This window comes from Sorex fumeus, unplaced genomic scaffold, assembly GCF_029834395.1.
Source record: "Sorex fumeus unplaced genomic scaffold, SorFum_2.1 ptg000151l, whole genome shotgun sequence".
NCBI lineage: Eukaryota > Metazoa > Chordata > Mammalia > Eulipotyphla > Soricidae > Sorex > Sorex fumeus.
In genome coordinates this window covers 4,417,531-4,433,738 of record NW_026606208.1, presented here as the reverse complement: position 1 = coordinate 4,433,738, position 16,208 = coordinate 4,417,531, and the positions used below count along the sequence as shown (strand labels likewise).

The 16,208-nt window shown below is 37.5% G+C and overlaps 1 protein-coding gene across 2 annotated transcripts; it reads right to left on the bottom strand.

Moving 5' to 3' along the window:
* Window positions 1–1,533: 1,533 nt before the first annotated feature.
* On the bottom strand, window positions 1,534–15,806 carry SERPINB2 (serpin family B member 2). Of its 2 annotated transcripts, XM_056106977.1 has the most exons (8): window positions 15,777–15,806; window positions 12,060–12,233; window positions 9,473–9,592; window positions 8,456–8,584; window positions 7,883–8,000; window positions 4,187–4,326; window positions 2,763–2,927; window positions 1,534–2,442 (listed from the first exon to the last, which is right to left on the bottom strand). In XM_056106977.1, the coding sequence occupies exons 2-8, from the start codon at window positions 12,225–12,227 to the stop codon at window positions 2,038–2,040; spliced, it is 1,245 nt and encodes a 414-aa protein (XP_055962952.1). In that variant the 5' UTR covers window positions 12,228–12,233; window positions 15,777–15,806; the 3' UTR covers window positions 1,534–2,037. The 2 variants fall into 2 exon arrangements, with proteins under 2 accessions (XP_055962952.1, XP_055962951.1); XM_056106976.1 differs by lacking the exons at window positions 12,060–12,233; window positions 15,777–15,806 and adding an exon at window positions 9,319–9,363 and having other exon boundaries at window positions 9,473–9,605.
* Between the last annotated feature and the right edge of the window lie 402 nt (window positions 15,807–16,208).

The following is a 16,208-nucleotide window of genomic DNA, read 5'->3' as shown; positions in this document are numbered from 1 at the left end:
AACCTATTCCTGACTCAGAGCTTGGTGGGAAGAAAACTGATCCTTTCATGTTCATGTAAGGGTATGGATTACATCATGAGGATTGTACCTCTATGACCCAATCTCAGCCTAATTATCTCCCTAAGAACCCATCACTAAGTATAGTTATAATGGGGATAAGAGTTTCAACATTTTTCAACATAATGGGGAGGGCACACAACGTTCTGCTCATAGAAGTGTTTGAAAGTTTCCCAGGATAGAGCAAGAGACAAGTTTCCAGATGGAGAAAAACTCTGCTCACCTGCAGCAAAGAGCAACATTGGCTCCAGATATAATCAAGTTGAACCTTGAAAGTGCGCAAAAGTGTTTTGAATATATGAGTCTATATACAGATTCTAGCTCAATAATGAAAATACAATGTGGATATTTTAAAAATTGTAATGATTTTGAAAATGCTATATGTCACTTGGCTGAATCATTTATTAAAATACATATGAATATAAAGTTAAAAGTAGTAGAATGTGAAAGTGAGATTCCCTCCTTTTCAAGAATATCTGATTAAAGTAAACGAACTACAATTCGAAACTTAAAAATTAACCGAGTTAATTTTCTGGGATTCTAGATTGAGCATTTGACATAAAAATGTTTTGTCATTGACTTAGGTAATAGCATAATCACTAATATTATTCATAAAATATATGCTAAAGAGTCTTTAACTGTTAGCTAGGTATGAATTCATGTAACCATCATAGCAACTTTAGGACAGCATTGTTTCCTTTTGCTTACAACAAAAGATACCTGGAGCTCAAAGGCTCCCACTCCTGGCCTATATTGAGATGAGTTTTAACTGTTGGAATTATTAGAACAAGGTCTTGATTATCCTCCTTAGTACCTTGTTCCAATTAGTCTATGTCTACCTCTCATCAAAGGGAGTGTAATAACCGGGGCACATTTCCTAGAATACAGCCACACTTCCACATCCAGACTCTGCAATTACCTCAGAACCCCTTCCCCTTCCCCACACTCTCTGCACAATTTCATATCTGCCTCTGTAGTCAGGACATAAATTATGTTCTTCTCTGCCCTATTCCACTCAAAAATTTTCAGAACTATTTGTTTTTGATGTCTAACAGAAGTGATCTCATCTTTCCTCACCAACCCTTGCAAATATTGCATCTCCACGCCTCTGGACTCAGCACTTTTGTCCTTTCTTGATTCTGGACCACTGGACAGAACTAAGTGTTTATTTCTAAAGTTCTCAACGTTTAATCATGGTGTCCCCATAGAACTCTGTCTCATATGGTTCGTCTGAATTTCTAGGTCTCTTGCTGCAATAAGAAAGTATCTCTGAACCATTATTTAACAACTATGGAATAGAGCGGATAATTCCCTTTGCTCCTTTATTTGGAAAGAGGATTCCACAAGTAGAACCAAGATGCCTGGGAACCAGGACACGTCATGCCTACATTTACGATCTAAAGACTTAAGGAAAAGATAACAAACATGTTTTTAATTGAAGCACATTTATTTATTTTATTTGATACATAATGCTACAAATGTACTTATTATATGTACTACATATATATACATATATATATATGCCTGTTGCTCAATGTTTTCTTCTAGGTGTTTATTATCAAAGGCCTGGAAAGAAACCTCATCTTTCATTATTAGAATAAGTAAATGCATCTCTATAGATAGAAAAATAATAATCTCTTGATTCTACAACTTTTATAGTTACATTAAAATACAGCAAAGAAAGAGTTAAATATTATATAAAATAATAAATAAAGCAGTAAAAGTGTATCCAATAAGACAAACTAGTAATATAGAAAAACTAAATTGGTCATAGTATTATTGGGGGATCATATAATTAATAGTCTTAATGCAACAGTGACAACTACCTACCTATATCTATATTTATATTAGTTTGAAACAAAAGTTGTTCAGAAAAAAACAAACAGAAATTTGTAGAAAATACCGACAAATATTTGGCCTATCATGACTGAAGCTTATAACTTGGACTAGAAACTTTATGCAAAAACAGGCCTTTCCACTCTAGGGTGAGGCAAATCTACCCCAAAAGAGGATGCTCTTGGTTGTCTTGTGCATGATAACGAAGAGGAAAGGGTGGTCTGCCACAAACTGTGGTCCTCCATGGCCTGTTCTTCCTGTCATAACTCCACCAGTGCCACCAGCTGCTTCAGTGCCCTCCTCGTTAACATCCACGATGGCTTTGTGGAACACTTCAGACAGATATAGCTCATATCCTTCTGACATCCCTGAGAAATTGGCCTGGCCCTTGGTAAAGGCATCCTTCATGCCCAGGCTCCTCAGAATGGGTTTGAGTTCATAACTCTCTTCCAGTCGGAACTTAGGGACGTACACCTCAACATCATCTTCTTCCATTGTGCTTTTGCTGGTCCACTTGTTGAATTTGTCGAAAGTTATTTCACTTTCCAACTATAATGTCAAAAATAAAGATATAGCAGAACATGAGCAAAGGAAGCAAAGGAAGACCACAACATTTAACCCTAATGTTGAGAGTCATTAACTTGACTTTATGGTGGGTAGAATGGAAATGCAATCCATTAACAACATGTGTGTAAGAAGGCTGCATGCAGGATATATGTTGAGAATTTTGAATAAAGTCTTGAGTTTGGCCAAGTTTATTATCAACCAGTTGAAAGTTCCCATCATGTCTTAAGTTATAGACATGTCTGTCCACCAAGAAAAGTAGAGTGTGTCCCAGATTTAAAATAACTGAAATCAAAATGCCTTACCTTCTCCAGGCCAGTAGGTGACTCTCCTGTTTTATCCGGTAGCAAGAGAAACATGCTGACATCTCCAGCATAAGGGAGTTCTAGAATCTGGGTCTTTAGGTCTCTTATGTAGCCAATGTTCAGCTTCTCACGCAAGTACATCATCTGCACAGGTTTGCTCTGAGTCTAGGATTATTAAAAGTCAAATATGAAAGCTGATACCAAGATGTTAAGAGGTTTACAATGAGATACATAAGACAATGGATTCTGCTGTAGTGTTGAAGAACTGTCTCTTTAAAATCAACAAAATAGGGGGCAGGGAGAAAGCTCGAAAGGGTGGACTATGTGCTTTTATTGTGGGTTTAGTTCCCAGTACATTAGGGTCCCCAAGCAGCACTGAGATCTACCCTGAAGCACAGAATCAAGAGTCCCCTTGATTCAGGATGCATCCCCCAATGAAACAAAATAATAATTTTTATACCCTTAAAAAACTCTGATTTTATTTCTTTCAAAGTTATACCCATTATTTATAATAGTAAAGTAAAGTAAAGTAAAGTAAAGTAAAGGCCCTCCTGTTGATCATCTATTTGCTCGAGCGGGCCCAGTAACGTCTCCATTGGAGACTTTGTTGTTACTGTGTTTGGTATATCGAATACGTCACGGGGAGCTTGCCAGGCTCTGCCGTGCATTTATAATATTATAAATATTTTATTATAATATTATAAATACAATAAATTATAATATTAGGTAAAAGGTAAAGGCCCTCCCGTTGATCGTCGATTTGCTCGAGCGGGCCCAGTAACGTCTCCATTGGAGACTTTGTTGTTACTGTGTCTGGCATATCGAATACTCTCGGTAGCTTGCCGGGCTCTCCGAGAGGGGCGGAGGAATCGAACTCGGGTCGGCCATGTTGGCCGCTTGTAAGGCGAACGCCCTACCCGCTGTGCTATCGCTCCAGTTATAATATTATAAATATAATATTATAAATTATAATATTATGAATATTAAAATTATAATATTATAAATATTATAATAAAATATTTATAAATGTATTTCAGTGACTCCTATTGTCCAAGTATCTCAAGAAATCCTGATGAATTCTTACAACAATGTTTTGAGCTGGATATTATTAGTATTCCAGTTTTAAAGATTAAAAATGGAATATGTGAAATATGAGCAGCTGGTAAGTGGAAAAGTCAATCTTTGAGACCAGGATTGTGAAATACAAAGTCTGTGATCTTTACCATTATACATAAGGTCTCTCGAACATTACTGAAGGGGTTTGTCATCGAAAGTAAGTAGCTTGAAAGAAGCAACTGTTCTGTGTGCATAATTTACAACTAGCAAGTTTGTAAGAGCATCAATTAGTGACCCATGCTTTTTCTTTCTCTGTTTTGTTTAAGGCTCTAAATTCTGTTAAGAAATGTCTTCTTGTTAGCTCATACCGAGGTGATATGGAAAGGAAGCCCGATCAGCTTCTTCTGAAATGGAGTTCTCCACTTTCCCTTGAAGTAAATAGTATTCACGAGAACCATCTTGGTATCTTCATCAACAGAACCTTCAGGCAGTAAGTTGGGAATTTTGCCTACAGAATATATGATACATGTTTAGGGTTCATGACCAAGAACTGTGATCTCCATATTTTTCTCAGACATTTTGTGTCATCATCAAACTCAAGCATTTTTCAAACTCAACAGATATGTTGAGTTTTCATCACAAGTCATTCTCTTGATGCAAAGTGCTGGAAAAAACAGACTCAATTTCTCTGGTTTGAAAAATAAATGTATTTAAAGTTCTGCCCTTAAAAAGGATATTTTTAGTTTCTTTGTTACATTTCCCCCCCCATTGGTACATTTTTTTAATCAAAGCTTTATAGTTATATGAAGTTATTTTTTGAAAAGAGTGATAGATGATCTTTAAGGAAAAAAATAGTGCCTTCATTTATTGCACCTTCTAGATGTGATCAGATAACCTGTACATTCATTAGAAATTTATTTCTGGATCTTGATTTTGTTTGCCATGTAACAGAAATTACTGCTTGAAATGCTGACATCCATCATAATTATGGATGTAATTCTGTGTATCTTACTGTGACTCTGAGCACTGTAGTATGGGTGTCATGGAAATGTATGTTATTTCCAGTCATTTCATTAAAGATGAAAACTTAAAAAAAAGAAATTTATTTTTGGAAGTTGTATAACTTTTCTAGGAGTAGCACAGACACAAAAGATCTGTGAGGAAATAAAGATAGTTCTATAAGGGACTTGGAAAATTGGAGGACAAATTCAAAATCAGTTGTAAAATAATACTCTAGAATAGAAGTGAATAATACAAAGTACTATGGCATGAAAGGAAGTAAATAATGGAGCCAGAAAACATTCTCAGGAATGATTGTCTTCATGTGATAGATTTTTTAGGTTAGTTTAAGAAACTGGACATTTATAGAAAAAAGGAAACCCTCTCTGTTTTGACCACTACATACACTATTTTACCTAATGCTCTATTAAGAGAAATATCTTTGTGTCATTTATTATGAAATAATGCCATGGTGAGAGATGTTAACAGTCTGTTTAAAGTCACAATGCCATAAACAAGTGAGAATTCCATCTCTATCATCACCACCTTTCCATCCTGCTGACAGATCTAGGAATCTAACAAAAACAACATTTACTATAACTTCATCTCTTTTTCTATATAATTCCCTGGAATATAAAACTTTTGATTATTATTAAAATCTATTGCTGTTTCATTTTGCTTTGTTGTGCTAGATAAAGCCAGTATTTTATCAGAACAGCAATAACAGCAACGAAAACATCAAAAGCCCCGGAAAATTCTCTCAAGTTATTTTAAGATTTGGTTAAAAAAAAAAAAAAACAGTCCAAATGATACTTGGCATTCTGGCCATACAAGCAAATGGCTTGCTGCCATTCACCACAATGATTATGGAGAAAAACAATTCATTTTGTTCTTGAAAAGCAAAATGTCCCCATGTCTCTCTAATTTGAGGCTTTTGTTTTATTTTCACTTCCTTTAATTTTCTTATCCACTGCTTCCTCTGAGTCAGTGGTTTGTCCATATTTTAGAAATAATTTATAAATCCATAATAGATGTGAAGAACTAAAGCAATGGAAAATCTTATAAAACCAAAACAATTTTTTTATTCTATAAAATTTTCTTCGTTCAATGTGAATTTTCCCTATTATTGCAAGTAGGAAACCAAGTTGTCAAATGAGTACTTGAAACAAGCTATAAACATAGAAGTCAAATGAAAATCTTTTTTTTGCTACCAAACTTTTAAAATATATAATTAATAATTCTAATTTACGAATAAGAACTCAAGAAGAGGGCGACTTCATTATCACTAATAGGGAAAAACAAAACATGAGATTTTGGCTGAATCAGAAAATCCCTTCAGGAATTCAGTCCACAGTGACAAAATGGTAACTTTGAATAAAAGAATGTTCCAATCCTAACAACTCCCAAATTTATAAGACACCTAACAAAGTGTTTTATGACATCATGACTTAGATTATTATGAAGTATATATGCATAATAATCTCTATTTCTTCCTCAAGGTAGTCCATTGACATATTGTTATCATCAAATATTTATTCAAGACCCATAGTTGTACCTGAAAATCTTGAGGAACGATTTTCTGTTAACAAAGACTGTACTAAATTGTGTGAAGACACAGGAAAAGCATATCACTCTGGCCTTCCTTTCAAATAATTATAGGCTAGAGGATATTACAAAGCAACTAAATGAAGTCAGTTCAGTGATATTTCAGAGTCAAATATGTCGATCACTGACATGAGTCATGAAGTTATAGCACTGGAAAAGTCAAGGAGAGAGAGAGAGAGAGAGAGAGAGAGAGAGAGAGAGAGAGAGATCTTGACATGGCCTGGAGAAGGGAACCTCCAGCACTTTGGGTATTATGAAAACTCTGAAGTCTATGAGTGAATCCAAGGGAGTAAGCAGGTAGCTACACACATGTTGCATTTACCAGGGCTCAGGAGAGAGCCCTGATCTTCCATGACTCTCATGAATGGTGTGTTGTATTATTAAGAACTCAGAAGTTAAGATACAGAGCTTCTTCCTTCTCTGAGGACAGTAGGAAGTCACTAGGGCCTTTTGTAACTATGACTGTGATTTAATAATAAGTGTATTGTGCCATTTCATGTCTTTAGTATCATCTCCTCCCATTAGCATTCCATACTGTAGGCCAGCCAAACTCCATTCCTCTCCTCCATGAGCAAAGTCTCTCTCATCTGGACCTTGGCCCATCTATGTGCTTCAATTTGGACTCTGTCCAAATCCATGACCAGTAGCAACATATTCTCTTCATCACTACAAAAGTATATCAGGAAGTCTCCTCTCCCAGAGCCCTAGAGGCAGACAGTTATGTTCTTCCATATTGAGTTGCTACCTTCCACATTAAAGCACTTTATGATAATTTTCGATTATGCCTAACCCAAGATTGTAAGGTCAGGGTTCTAGGTTTGCCGTGTTTATCCTTCTCTCCCTATGTGTTATATAGTGAATAAATATGTTCATTGGAGGATTGAGCGCAGTAATAATAAGCGGATGATTTAAGTTTGATTACTTGTAAAAAGTAGAAAGAAAGGAAAGAGCGAATAAAATAATTAAGGATATGAATTACAATGGTAGACATTGTCTAGACAATCAAGAAACGATGAAGCAGAGACACAGTGAACTTGACAGTAGAGATTGGTGAAAGAGAAATGGGAGTAAATATTGTCCTTCCTTCCCAGAGGTCTCAGCACTTACTCCACTGAAGGTCAAACTTTTTTCCATTGTTTCTATAACAGTGAACATAGAAGCACAAATCGCTCAACACAGATATTTCCCATGTTGTGAAATATCTGCATCCTCTTGGTTTCAATTCTCAGGAAATATATGCAAGTTATGTTATATAAGTGCTGAATATATGACTTGTATGAGTAGACTTCAAATAATTTTTTTCTAACTTAAAACATCTGTCAGCTAAACAAGTAATATTATATCAACAAAATAGCTGGGTGAATTAATTTTAGGGGAATAAGGGTAAAGTTTAAATGGTTTTGAACTATAGACAAGAATTTTCTAAATGTAAAATTCTAAAAGTATTCCTTTTCTTTTACCTTTTGTTTGAGTCTTGACCCAAGAATTAATTTTTTTTCTGGCTTCTTCTGAACATTTTAGGAAGTCAACTGCCTGGATGTCTGCAGAGTAATATTTCTTAGAGAGCTGCAAGTATTCCTGAAATCAAGGAAAATAACAAATGTTATATACACAGTGAGCAAATCTAGCTATGATTATAAATTCTAGGCTACTTGTCAAGGTTGAGACCCAAAAGGTTGTCTCTGGGGACTGTGAAAGTTGTAAGAGATCAGGGTGCAAATTGTCAGAGCTTGAAGGCCCCTTACCCGCCCGCCCTCCTGCTTTCTTTTCTTTACAGGCCCTGATTAAGATGGGGAGTTGGGCTAGGAAAACTCCCAGAGTGACTCTGAAACTCATTTGTATTCTAATTTACTGCTCTCACAGGAAATTTTTGCAGCAAGGAACCTGTGCAGAATTCTGACACTTGTGTGATGAATCCAAGAGAGAAGTGTTGCGGATGGAGAGAGTACAGCAAGTCGGGTGCTTTCTTAGAGACAGCTCTGAAAGTGAGCTCCAGATGGGGAACCGTCATTCCAGTGTTAGGTTTCACTTACTTTCCTGAATCTCTCAGACTTCTCTCCAAAAAGCTGATTGGTGCTTTCCAACAAGTATTCCCCGGTGGATGGATTGATAGCAGAACTGAGAGAACGGAATGATGAGTGGATTTCATTTGCAACCTGAGCCTTAAAGACAGAGGAAGTTGATCTTTTTATACAACACAGGTCTATTAAACAATGTCTTTATGTGATCTTTTCAAATACCACAGAACAATTCTTTTTCCCAGGTACTTTAGTGGAGTCTTAGTATATACCTCTGATATGGATGTGATATATTACATTCTAACTTTTGATTAGTTTCAACTTTGTTATGCCAATGGGTTGAATTGAACAGAAATATCAACAACCTAGAAGAAAGCATGGCTTTTGAAATATGGGGCTCAACTACCCCTCATAAATGTTATAGAAGACATTTTCTAATAACTTAGGCGTGTGATTAATAAGGTGGGTTACCAAAAAAGAACATCTATATGCAATAGATGATAGATTGATAGATAGATAATGGGTAGAAGGATGGATGGATGGATTATGGATGGATAGATAAGTGGGTGACAGGTTTAAGGATGCATCAGTGGTAGAGAGATGGATAGGAAGACAGATAATGAAGTAATACTGAGGGTCATTGGTCTCCTGTGACCAATGGTCATAATCTTTCCCATTTCTCAAGAATATTTTTTGCTCTTTATTCATTCTTCTCTATGGAAATCTACAAATAGACATATGTATTCTAGGAGTATCTATCATGGTTTCAAAATGAGTTATATATTAAACTAATGGCAGAGTTGTGTAATCAAATTTAGAACAGTCTCAGCCTAAAATTCATGAAGTACGAGCCCTACCCAGGATCCTCCCTTACTTACTGGCTGATTGTGGGTTACAGAGGACCGTCCATCCAAGTTCTTGCTCTGTGGGTGGGAACAGTTGTGTTAGATTCTTACCCAGTTTAATATTATAGCTTTAAGTGAGGGAGCTTTCAGAAATAAAATTGCAAAGAAATAAGAGCAAATGAGTTACCTGCAAAACAGAATCAGGATAATCGCCCTTCTTGATCTGCTGCATGAATTTACAGCTAGTGATGTTTTGGGGAGGCTTTGGGATGGCCTCACGGACTCCAACCCTGCTGAACTGTAGCACCTACAATGGGTATTAGAGGTAATGGTTACATTTTCCTGAGAAACTATGAACCTCTTAACCAGAGATAAAGATTACCCTGGGGAAGAGAGAGAGAGAGTCCTGTGGTCTGGTTCCAAGTGTAAGCACACGGAAAAGAAAAACACTCTTTGAAGGCACACCAGTATCTAATAGAACTACACTATGTCGGACTGTATACCTTTTCTTTCTTTCTTTCTTTCTTTCTTTCTTTCTTTCTTTCTTTCTTTCTTTCTTTTCACTATAGCAATACCACTTTTACCAATGACATCATTTCCCAGCTATGTGGCCTCTTCTTGCCCTAAATTCGTCTCTGCAATATGAATACAGTAATCACAGCACCTCCCTCACAGACTTTATCTTACTTAAGATAAAGTAGGCTAAGTCTTTAAAAATTCTTAGAAAGGCTCCCAGCTAAGGCATAAATGTGTAATGGCAATTACAACAAACACTATTGCTGGATGTTTTATCAACTACCTCTAATACCTATTTCTTCCTTCCACATTATACATTTTCATTTTCAATTGATGAGATTCTAAGTCTCGGAGAAAAATAAACACCTGAACTCACACACATACTAAGTGGCCAAGTCACAATTCAAACCAAATGGGTCTGTCCCCAAAGACCATATTGATTCTCCAAGCCTAAGAGAACTCTCTCTTCTTTTCTAGTATTTTTTAAATTTCATTTTAATATTTGCACATGCAGAAGAGTTATAAAGAAAACTATATAAGCCCTTTATCATTGGAGTGTCTCCAATGGATTAGAGCATGTTTTAGACAAAGCATGCATTGTGCCAGATTAATCAATAAGTTCATTCTCCCTTCACATAAAAATCAAAACTTTTACTTTGAGAAAGCACTACCATTAGCATTTTGTCCTCAGATACTGCTTATGTTTCTTTAACATCTGAAAACTATAGGTTCTAATGTTGCCTAACATTGTCAATGTAATTCACTATCTTCATTTTTAAGGGAAGAAAACAAAGGGGAAGGAGTTATTGCAAAATATAGCCGCTGCTATCAGCGTTGAGCAACTGAATTTTGTTGTAAGTTTGGTGCTTAAACTGCCACAAACAAGCAGTGATGCATCCATGCCTTCTCCTCCAACAGGAAAATTGGCCAATGTTCCCTCAGCAAACAACTTTAGGCAAGGCCTATCTTAAATGGGTCACCATGTACTGGCATAAGACATAGATACACACACTTAAAGTGTAGTTCTCATGGGAAGCACGAAAGTTGCCTGTGGCATTTTGGTGTGGCCAAAAGCATAATGTGTGTTTCAGAGAAACCAGAGCCTGTGCATAACTGTTAATGCGCCAGATTCATCCCATACCCATGTCACAGTGCACAGAGGAAGTAGTTCTAAATATTTTCAAGACACCAGGCTCAGAAAACTGGTTACAGTCATCAAACTCAAGTTCTTTCACTTCCTTCCAGGAATCCAGTGGCCTTGGCTCATAAATATCTCACCAGGCTGATCCCTATACCAGCTTTCATTTTGATTTTGCAGGCCAACCATCAAGTCAGGCCCCATTTCTTTGACCTGAGCTCATGGACTTGATAACCTGGCTAAGACCTGCTGAGCAATCATTGTTCTGGCTGCATCTCCGAGGCGACACTGACCATTGTTCTGGTTCATGTATGTTTCTTTTTATGACACTCTCTTTAAAAATATTAGAAAGAATTGTGGGGAAACACTGAAAGTGAGAGAGAGGAACGTGTGAGAGGACAGTGATAGAGAGGAAGGAGCCTGAACTAGGAGTGGCAAAACCTGAGAAGACTTTGGGAAAACCATCACTCACAGTAGCAGTCCTCCCAACTATTCAAGAGTAGCTGTCTTAAAATCCCTCCCAAAAGAGAAAGCATACCAAATACATTGAAAGGAAAAGCACCACACTACTAAAATGTAAGATGTAGTAGCTATTGACTATTTTCAGCTTTGCAAGATAAGAAACTTCCAGAAGCCCTGCCCTGTCTCCAGTTGAGTGTTTTCTTGGTTTAGCTCTCCTGAAGATTTGAATGATGTGAATGATGTGAATGATGTTCTCCCGTTGTTCATCAATTTGCTCGAGCAAAGTAACATCTCCATTTTGATACTTGTTGTTACTGTGTTTGGCATATTGAATACGCCAAAGGTAGCTTGCCAGGCTTTGCCGCGCGACCGAGATAGTCTCAGTAGCTTGCCGGGCTCTCCGAGAGGGGCGGAGGAATCGAACCCAGCTCGGCCAGGCTGGCTGTGCACAAGGCAAATGCCCTACTGCTGTGCTATTGTTCCAACCCTGAAGATTTGAAGCTAAGAAATTGGGATCATGATGATCTGAGATAATTACTGACCTTGCAGCAGTCAAGATAATCACAAGTATAAAATAAGAGCAAGCCTGTTCAGGAATTAGAGAAAAGTCCGTTCAGGATCCATTTAGAAGTACCACAGAGTTTGAACAGAAACTCGCCTTGGCCATCTGGTCTGCAGTGTCACCCCTGGCACCCAGGTAGATCATGGCCAGGGTGGATGAGATGCTCCATGGAGAAAAGAAGATATTCTGGTTGGAACTTGTATTTGCCAGATGCTCAAAGAAGTTGAGGGCAAAGATGGTGTTTGCCATAGAAAGGTCTTCCATCTTGACCTAAAAGGAAAATAAGGGATTTTAAAAAAACAACCTTTAAATATGACTCAGTGTTTTGGGTGGTGGCATTAGAGTAGTACAGGGTGTACTCTGCATGGGACGATGGTTCTCTCTCTGTTCTTCCTTCATGAAAAAAAAAGAGGTCAAGCAGGAACCGTGTCATGTTCAGCTTATTGGTGCTGTCAAAGGGCCCCAGGTTGGTACAAAGATCTGCTCTCACCACATGCAGTTCTTAACTACTTCAAACACACCCCACATTTTCCTTCTGCACTGGATCATGAAAACTATGTAGCCAACCCTGAGATATAGTGAAAAACAGAGAAATGGAAATACCTTATAGCATTCCAGAGAGAAATAATAAAGACATTGACAGTGATGACAATAAATCATTCTTATTTATTAAAGGCAAAGGATGTAAAAGATGCTATTCTAAGTGTTTAACGTGTACTAAACACTTAACCCTCATGAAAAGCTCGTGAGCAGGATATTGCTATTGTGTTTTCAAGAGATTGTCACTCAAAAGGGTAAGAAAAAATCATCATTGTCTCGCCACTGTCTGGGTGGGACTAGGAATCAAAGGCAGGTGGCTGACCTGTGGTTATGCTGCACGCACGCACACACACACACACACACACACACACACACACACACAGATAGACATTCTAGTGGGCCCAAGTGAGATGAAAAACCTTTGCTGAAAGTTCCTGCTTCTGGAAATGACTTAGAGTCTTTATTGAATATTGGTAATCTTACCTTCCTCCTCTTTGGTCTAACCTATACGTATACATATACCACAGCCTTGCAACAAAACTGTTTCCTTGACTGAGGAGCAAGTTCAATACTAGGAACACTGAAAGGGCCACCTTCCTCCTGATACCCCCTTAGGGGAAGTTAATGTCAGGTAACACCGCGAGGCTGATTCTAGGGCTATAGATCATACACACACACGTGCGCGCACGCGTGCGCGCGCACGCACACACACACACACACACACACACACACACATACACACATACTCAGTCCTCTGAAGATTAATGGCAGACACACCCTTCACGGCCCGGAGGCTCCATATGTCACTGAATGCTGGGACACACCCAGGGTATGTGTGGGTATCTGTTGGTGCTACCAATGATCATCTTTCAGAATCTATGTTTTGCTTTCATGGTGATTTAAAACACACCCTATAATTATTAAAATGTATAAATAGACCAAATGATGCTGACTCTCGTGATCCCACAGGAAACACAGCTGTGATAGTGACTTCCAGAGCTGGGGACAGGCCAAGGGAAGTCCCCGGGATGAGGCCAGCCCTTCAGCTCTTGGCTTGGCTCACTCAGCCGGTCCTCCCAGCTGGGGCCAGCACTTCTCTCCCTACCCCATGAATGAGTTCTCATTTCGAAGGAAAGGCTGGCAAGTTGCATCAGAAGTTCTCATGTACAGTGCTACCTAAATACATTTTATTAGGATAAAAATCATCAATGAAGTCAAATTGGTCTCTGGAACTCTCACCTCTTCTGTTCTCCTAATTCTAGTATTGAAGATACTAGTATCTTCATTTGGGACCTTAGTACTCAGAGAGTTGTCTAACTTTGCTAAGTTCACAGAGTTCCTGTGTAAGAATGCAAGGATTCAGGTCAAGGTGAGCTTTAGAAATCCACTCTCCCCAAGGTTCTATCTGTATCTCAGCTGTCTTTTGGTCTGGGAGCCACACCCAGCTATGTTCAGTGTCTACGCCCAGCTCATTGCTTGGGAGTCACTGCTGACAGATGCTCAAGGGATCACATTGGAGCCTCTGAATGCACTACATGCACGCCACTAAGCTCTCTCTCTGGGCCCTCACCTGGGATGTGTCACTGTGCTTTCATGTGTAAGAGTTTAGGCAAGTTATGGTTTAAGAAATGCTGAGAAGAGGAAACAGAAAGAACAACGTAGCCATTGTGTAATGCTGCTAGAAAGCTTTAAATTAAAAGTTATCAGCACAGTTTAATGTTTCATTTTTAAAAAATCAATCAGAATAATTAGTTGCAGGTTCATTGCATCTTTTAACAATAACCTTATCCATAAAGCGTGATTAGCTGCATTTAACATAATAATAATAATAATATCTGGGGCTTATTTTGAATTTGCCAAATTGCTTTAGTCATGTCATTTTGTTTAATTTGCATAATTGTTTGTCCAGTAAAACCTAGGAGTCCCTGTTATACAAATGAAAATATGAATATGTAGATTGCACAGCTAGCTAGTCTTAGAGTCTAGAATGGGTCCCAGGTCCCTGGTCCCAGGTTTAATGCCTTCTTACAGGCTTTTCAAATAAAGCTCAAGAACCTTAGATAGATGTAGAAACTTATGAAGGCCTATATAATACATCCCATGATTCCTGATTCCCAGACAAATTTGTAGCTTACATTTGGATGGTACTCTGTCTAAGACTATCTAAAACTGAAGTCATAGAGTGACATCAAAAATGATAATTTTCCAGGGCAGGTTTTGCCTGTTGTCAATTTCCAAATACTAAAGTAAATTTTGCAATGACATTAACTCCCAAATATTATATTCCTAATGAAAGTTAATATTATCATTGGGGGGATGGAAACGCCATGATGCCCGCATTCTCTCTTGGAATGTTTGTTAGCCAACGTGCCACTGAAACTTGGCACCAATATCCAAGATCCCAGACAGTGACACCAGGTACAAGATGCCCCGCTTCCTGCTGGCCCCAGATGTTAGATTTGACTTTGCAGTAGAGTTAAAAATGTTTTTCTGACTTCAGGCTACAAATATTTTTTAAATTGATCCCCAAAACAATAGTATGAATTAATAGTCTCAAAGAAGTTTCTCACTAACGTTTACTACATTTCCCTCATACAGAAAAAAAAGTTTCTGTTATTTGACAGTTTTCATAATGCATAATTATTTGTGGGGTTTTAAATTAGTGACTAAAGTATTACTTTAGTCATCTTAGAATTCATTTGATTTTTTTATTCAATAAATTTATCTCTTAAATTTCTGCTCTTAGTTAGTGCCAGACCTTACAATACATTTTCATTTCTTGGAATTTGTTATTTAATAACTGTATTCCTATATTGGATGGCTCCAACCCAAACCGTTGCTCACTTTCTGAAGTTTTGATTTTTTTGTAAATAAAAGCCAAACTATCTCTTTTTTATTATATTACATACAATACTTAGATTACTTTTATTAGTATTGTTGATTGATCTATTTCCATCCAATAATTGCTTGTTAAAAACATACTCATCTCTAACCCACTTGCCAAAGTTTGAAATCACCACTGAAAAGTACACTTTGATTTGCTTAATAATAAGCAGATATTTGCTAGCTTCCAAGACTGAAAAATTTCATGTTATATATACATGAAATTCAAACTTAAACTAAAATACATAGAAAAACTAAGCATGAAATCACCTCTAAATACTCTGAAACATTACACATTTTAGATTCATTGTACAGATAATCCCCATACAAAGGAAGCAGAAAATAAGATTTGCCTGTTTTCTAAGCAGACCACAGAATTCACTGGCATACCTTATTCTCTGCTGTGCTGGATGACAGGAATGGTCCTCAGAGGTATTTGCGATGCAGAGATGCTGACTGGTCTTATAAAGCTCTGGCTCCTCCCACGGAGTTTTTTTTTTTTTCTCCTCTCTCTAATCTTTGAGTGATTCAACTTTTTACTCAGAAAAACATCACAAGAATAGAAATGTTTGTTTACTAATGCGCCATTTAGGAAATTTGTTAGGAGAATGATGTCACTCAGAAACGTTGGTTTTGGCATTACCTTAGCTTGTCAGTCCCACTTTCAATCAGCACCCTGGAAGCCTGTGCTCAGAGAGAGAGAGAGAGAGAGAGAGAGAAAGAGAGAGAGAGAGGACTTATTGTAAAAGAAGTGTTACAATATTTTCTCCATGTTTCAGCCTGTGGGCTCTTTAGAAAATAATGACAGTGGAATGCTGTCTA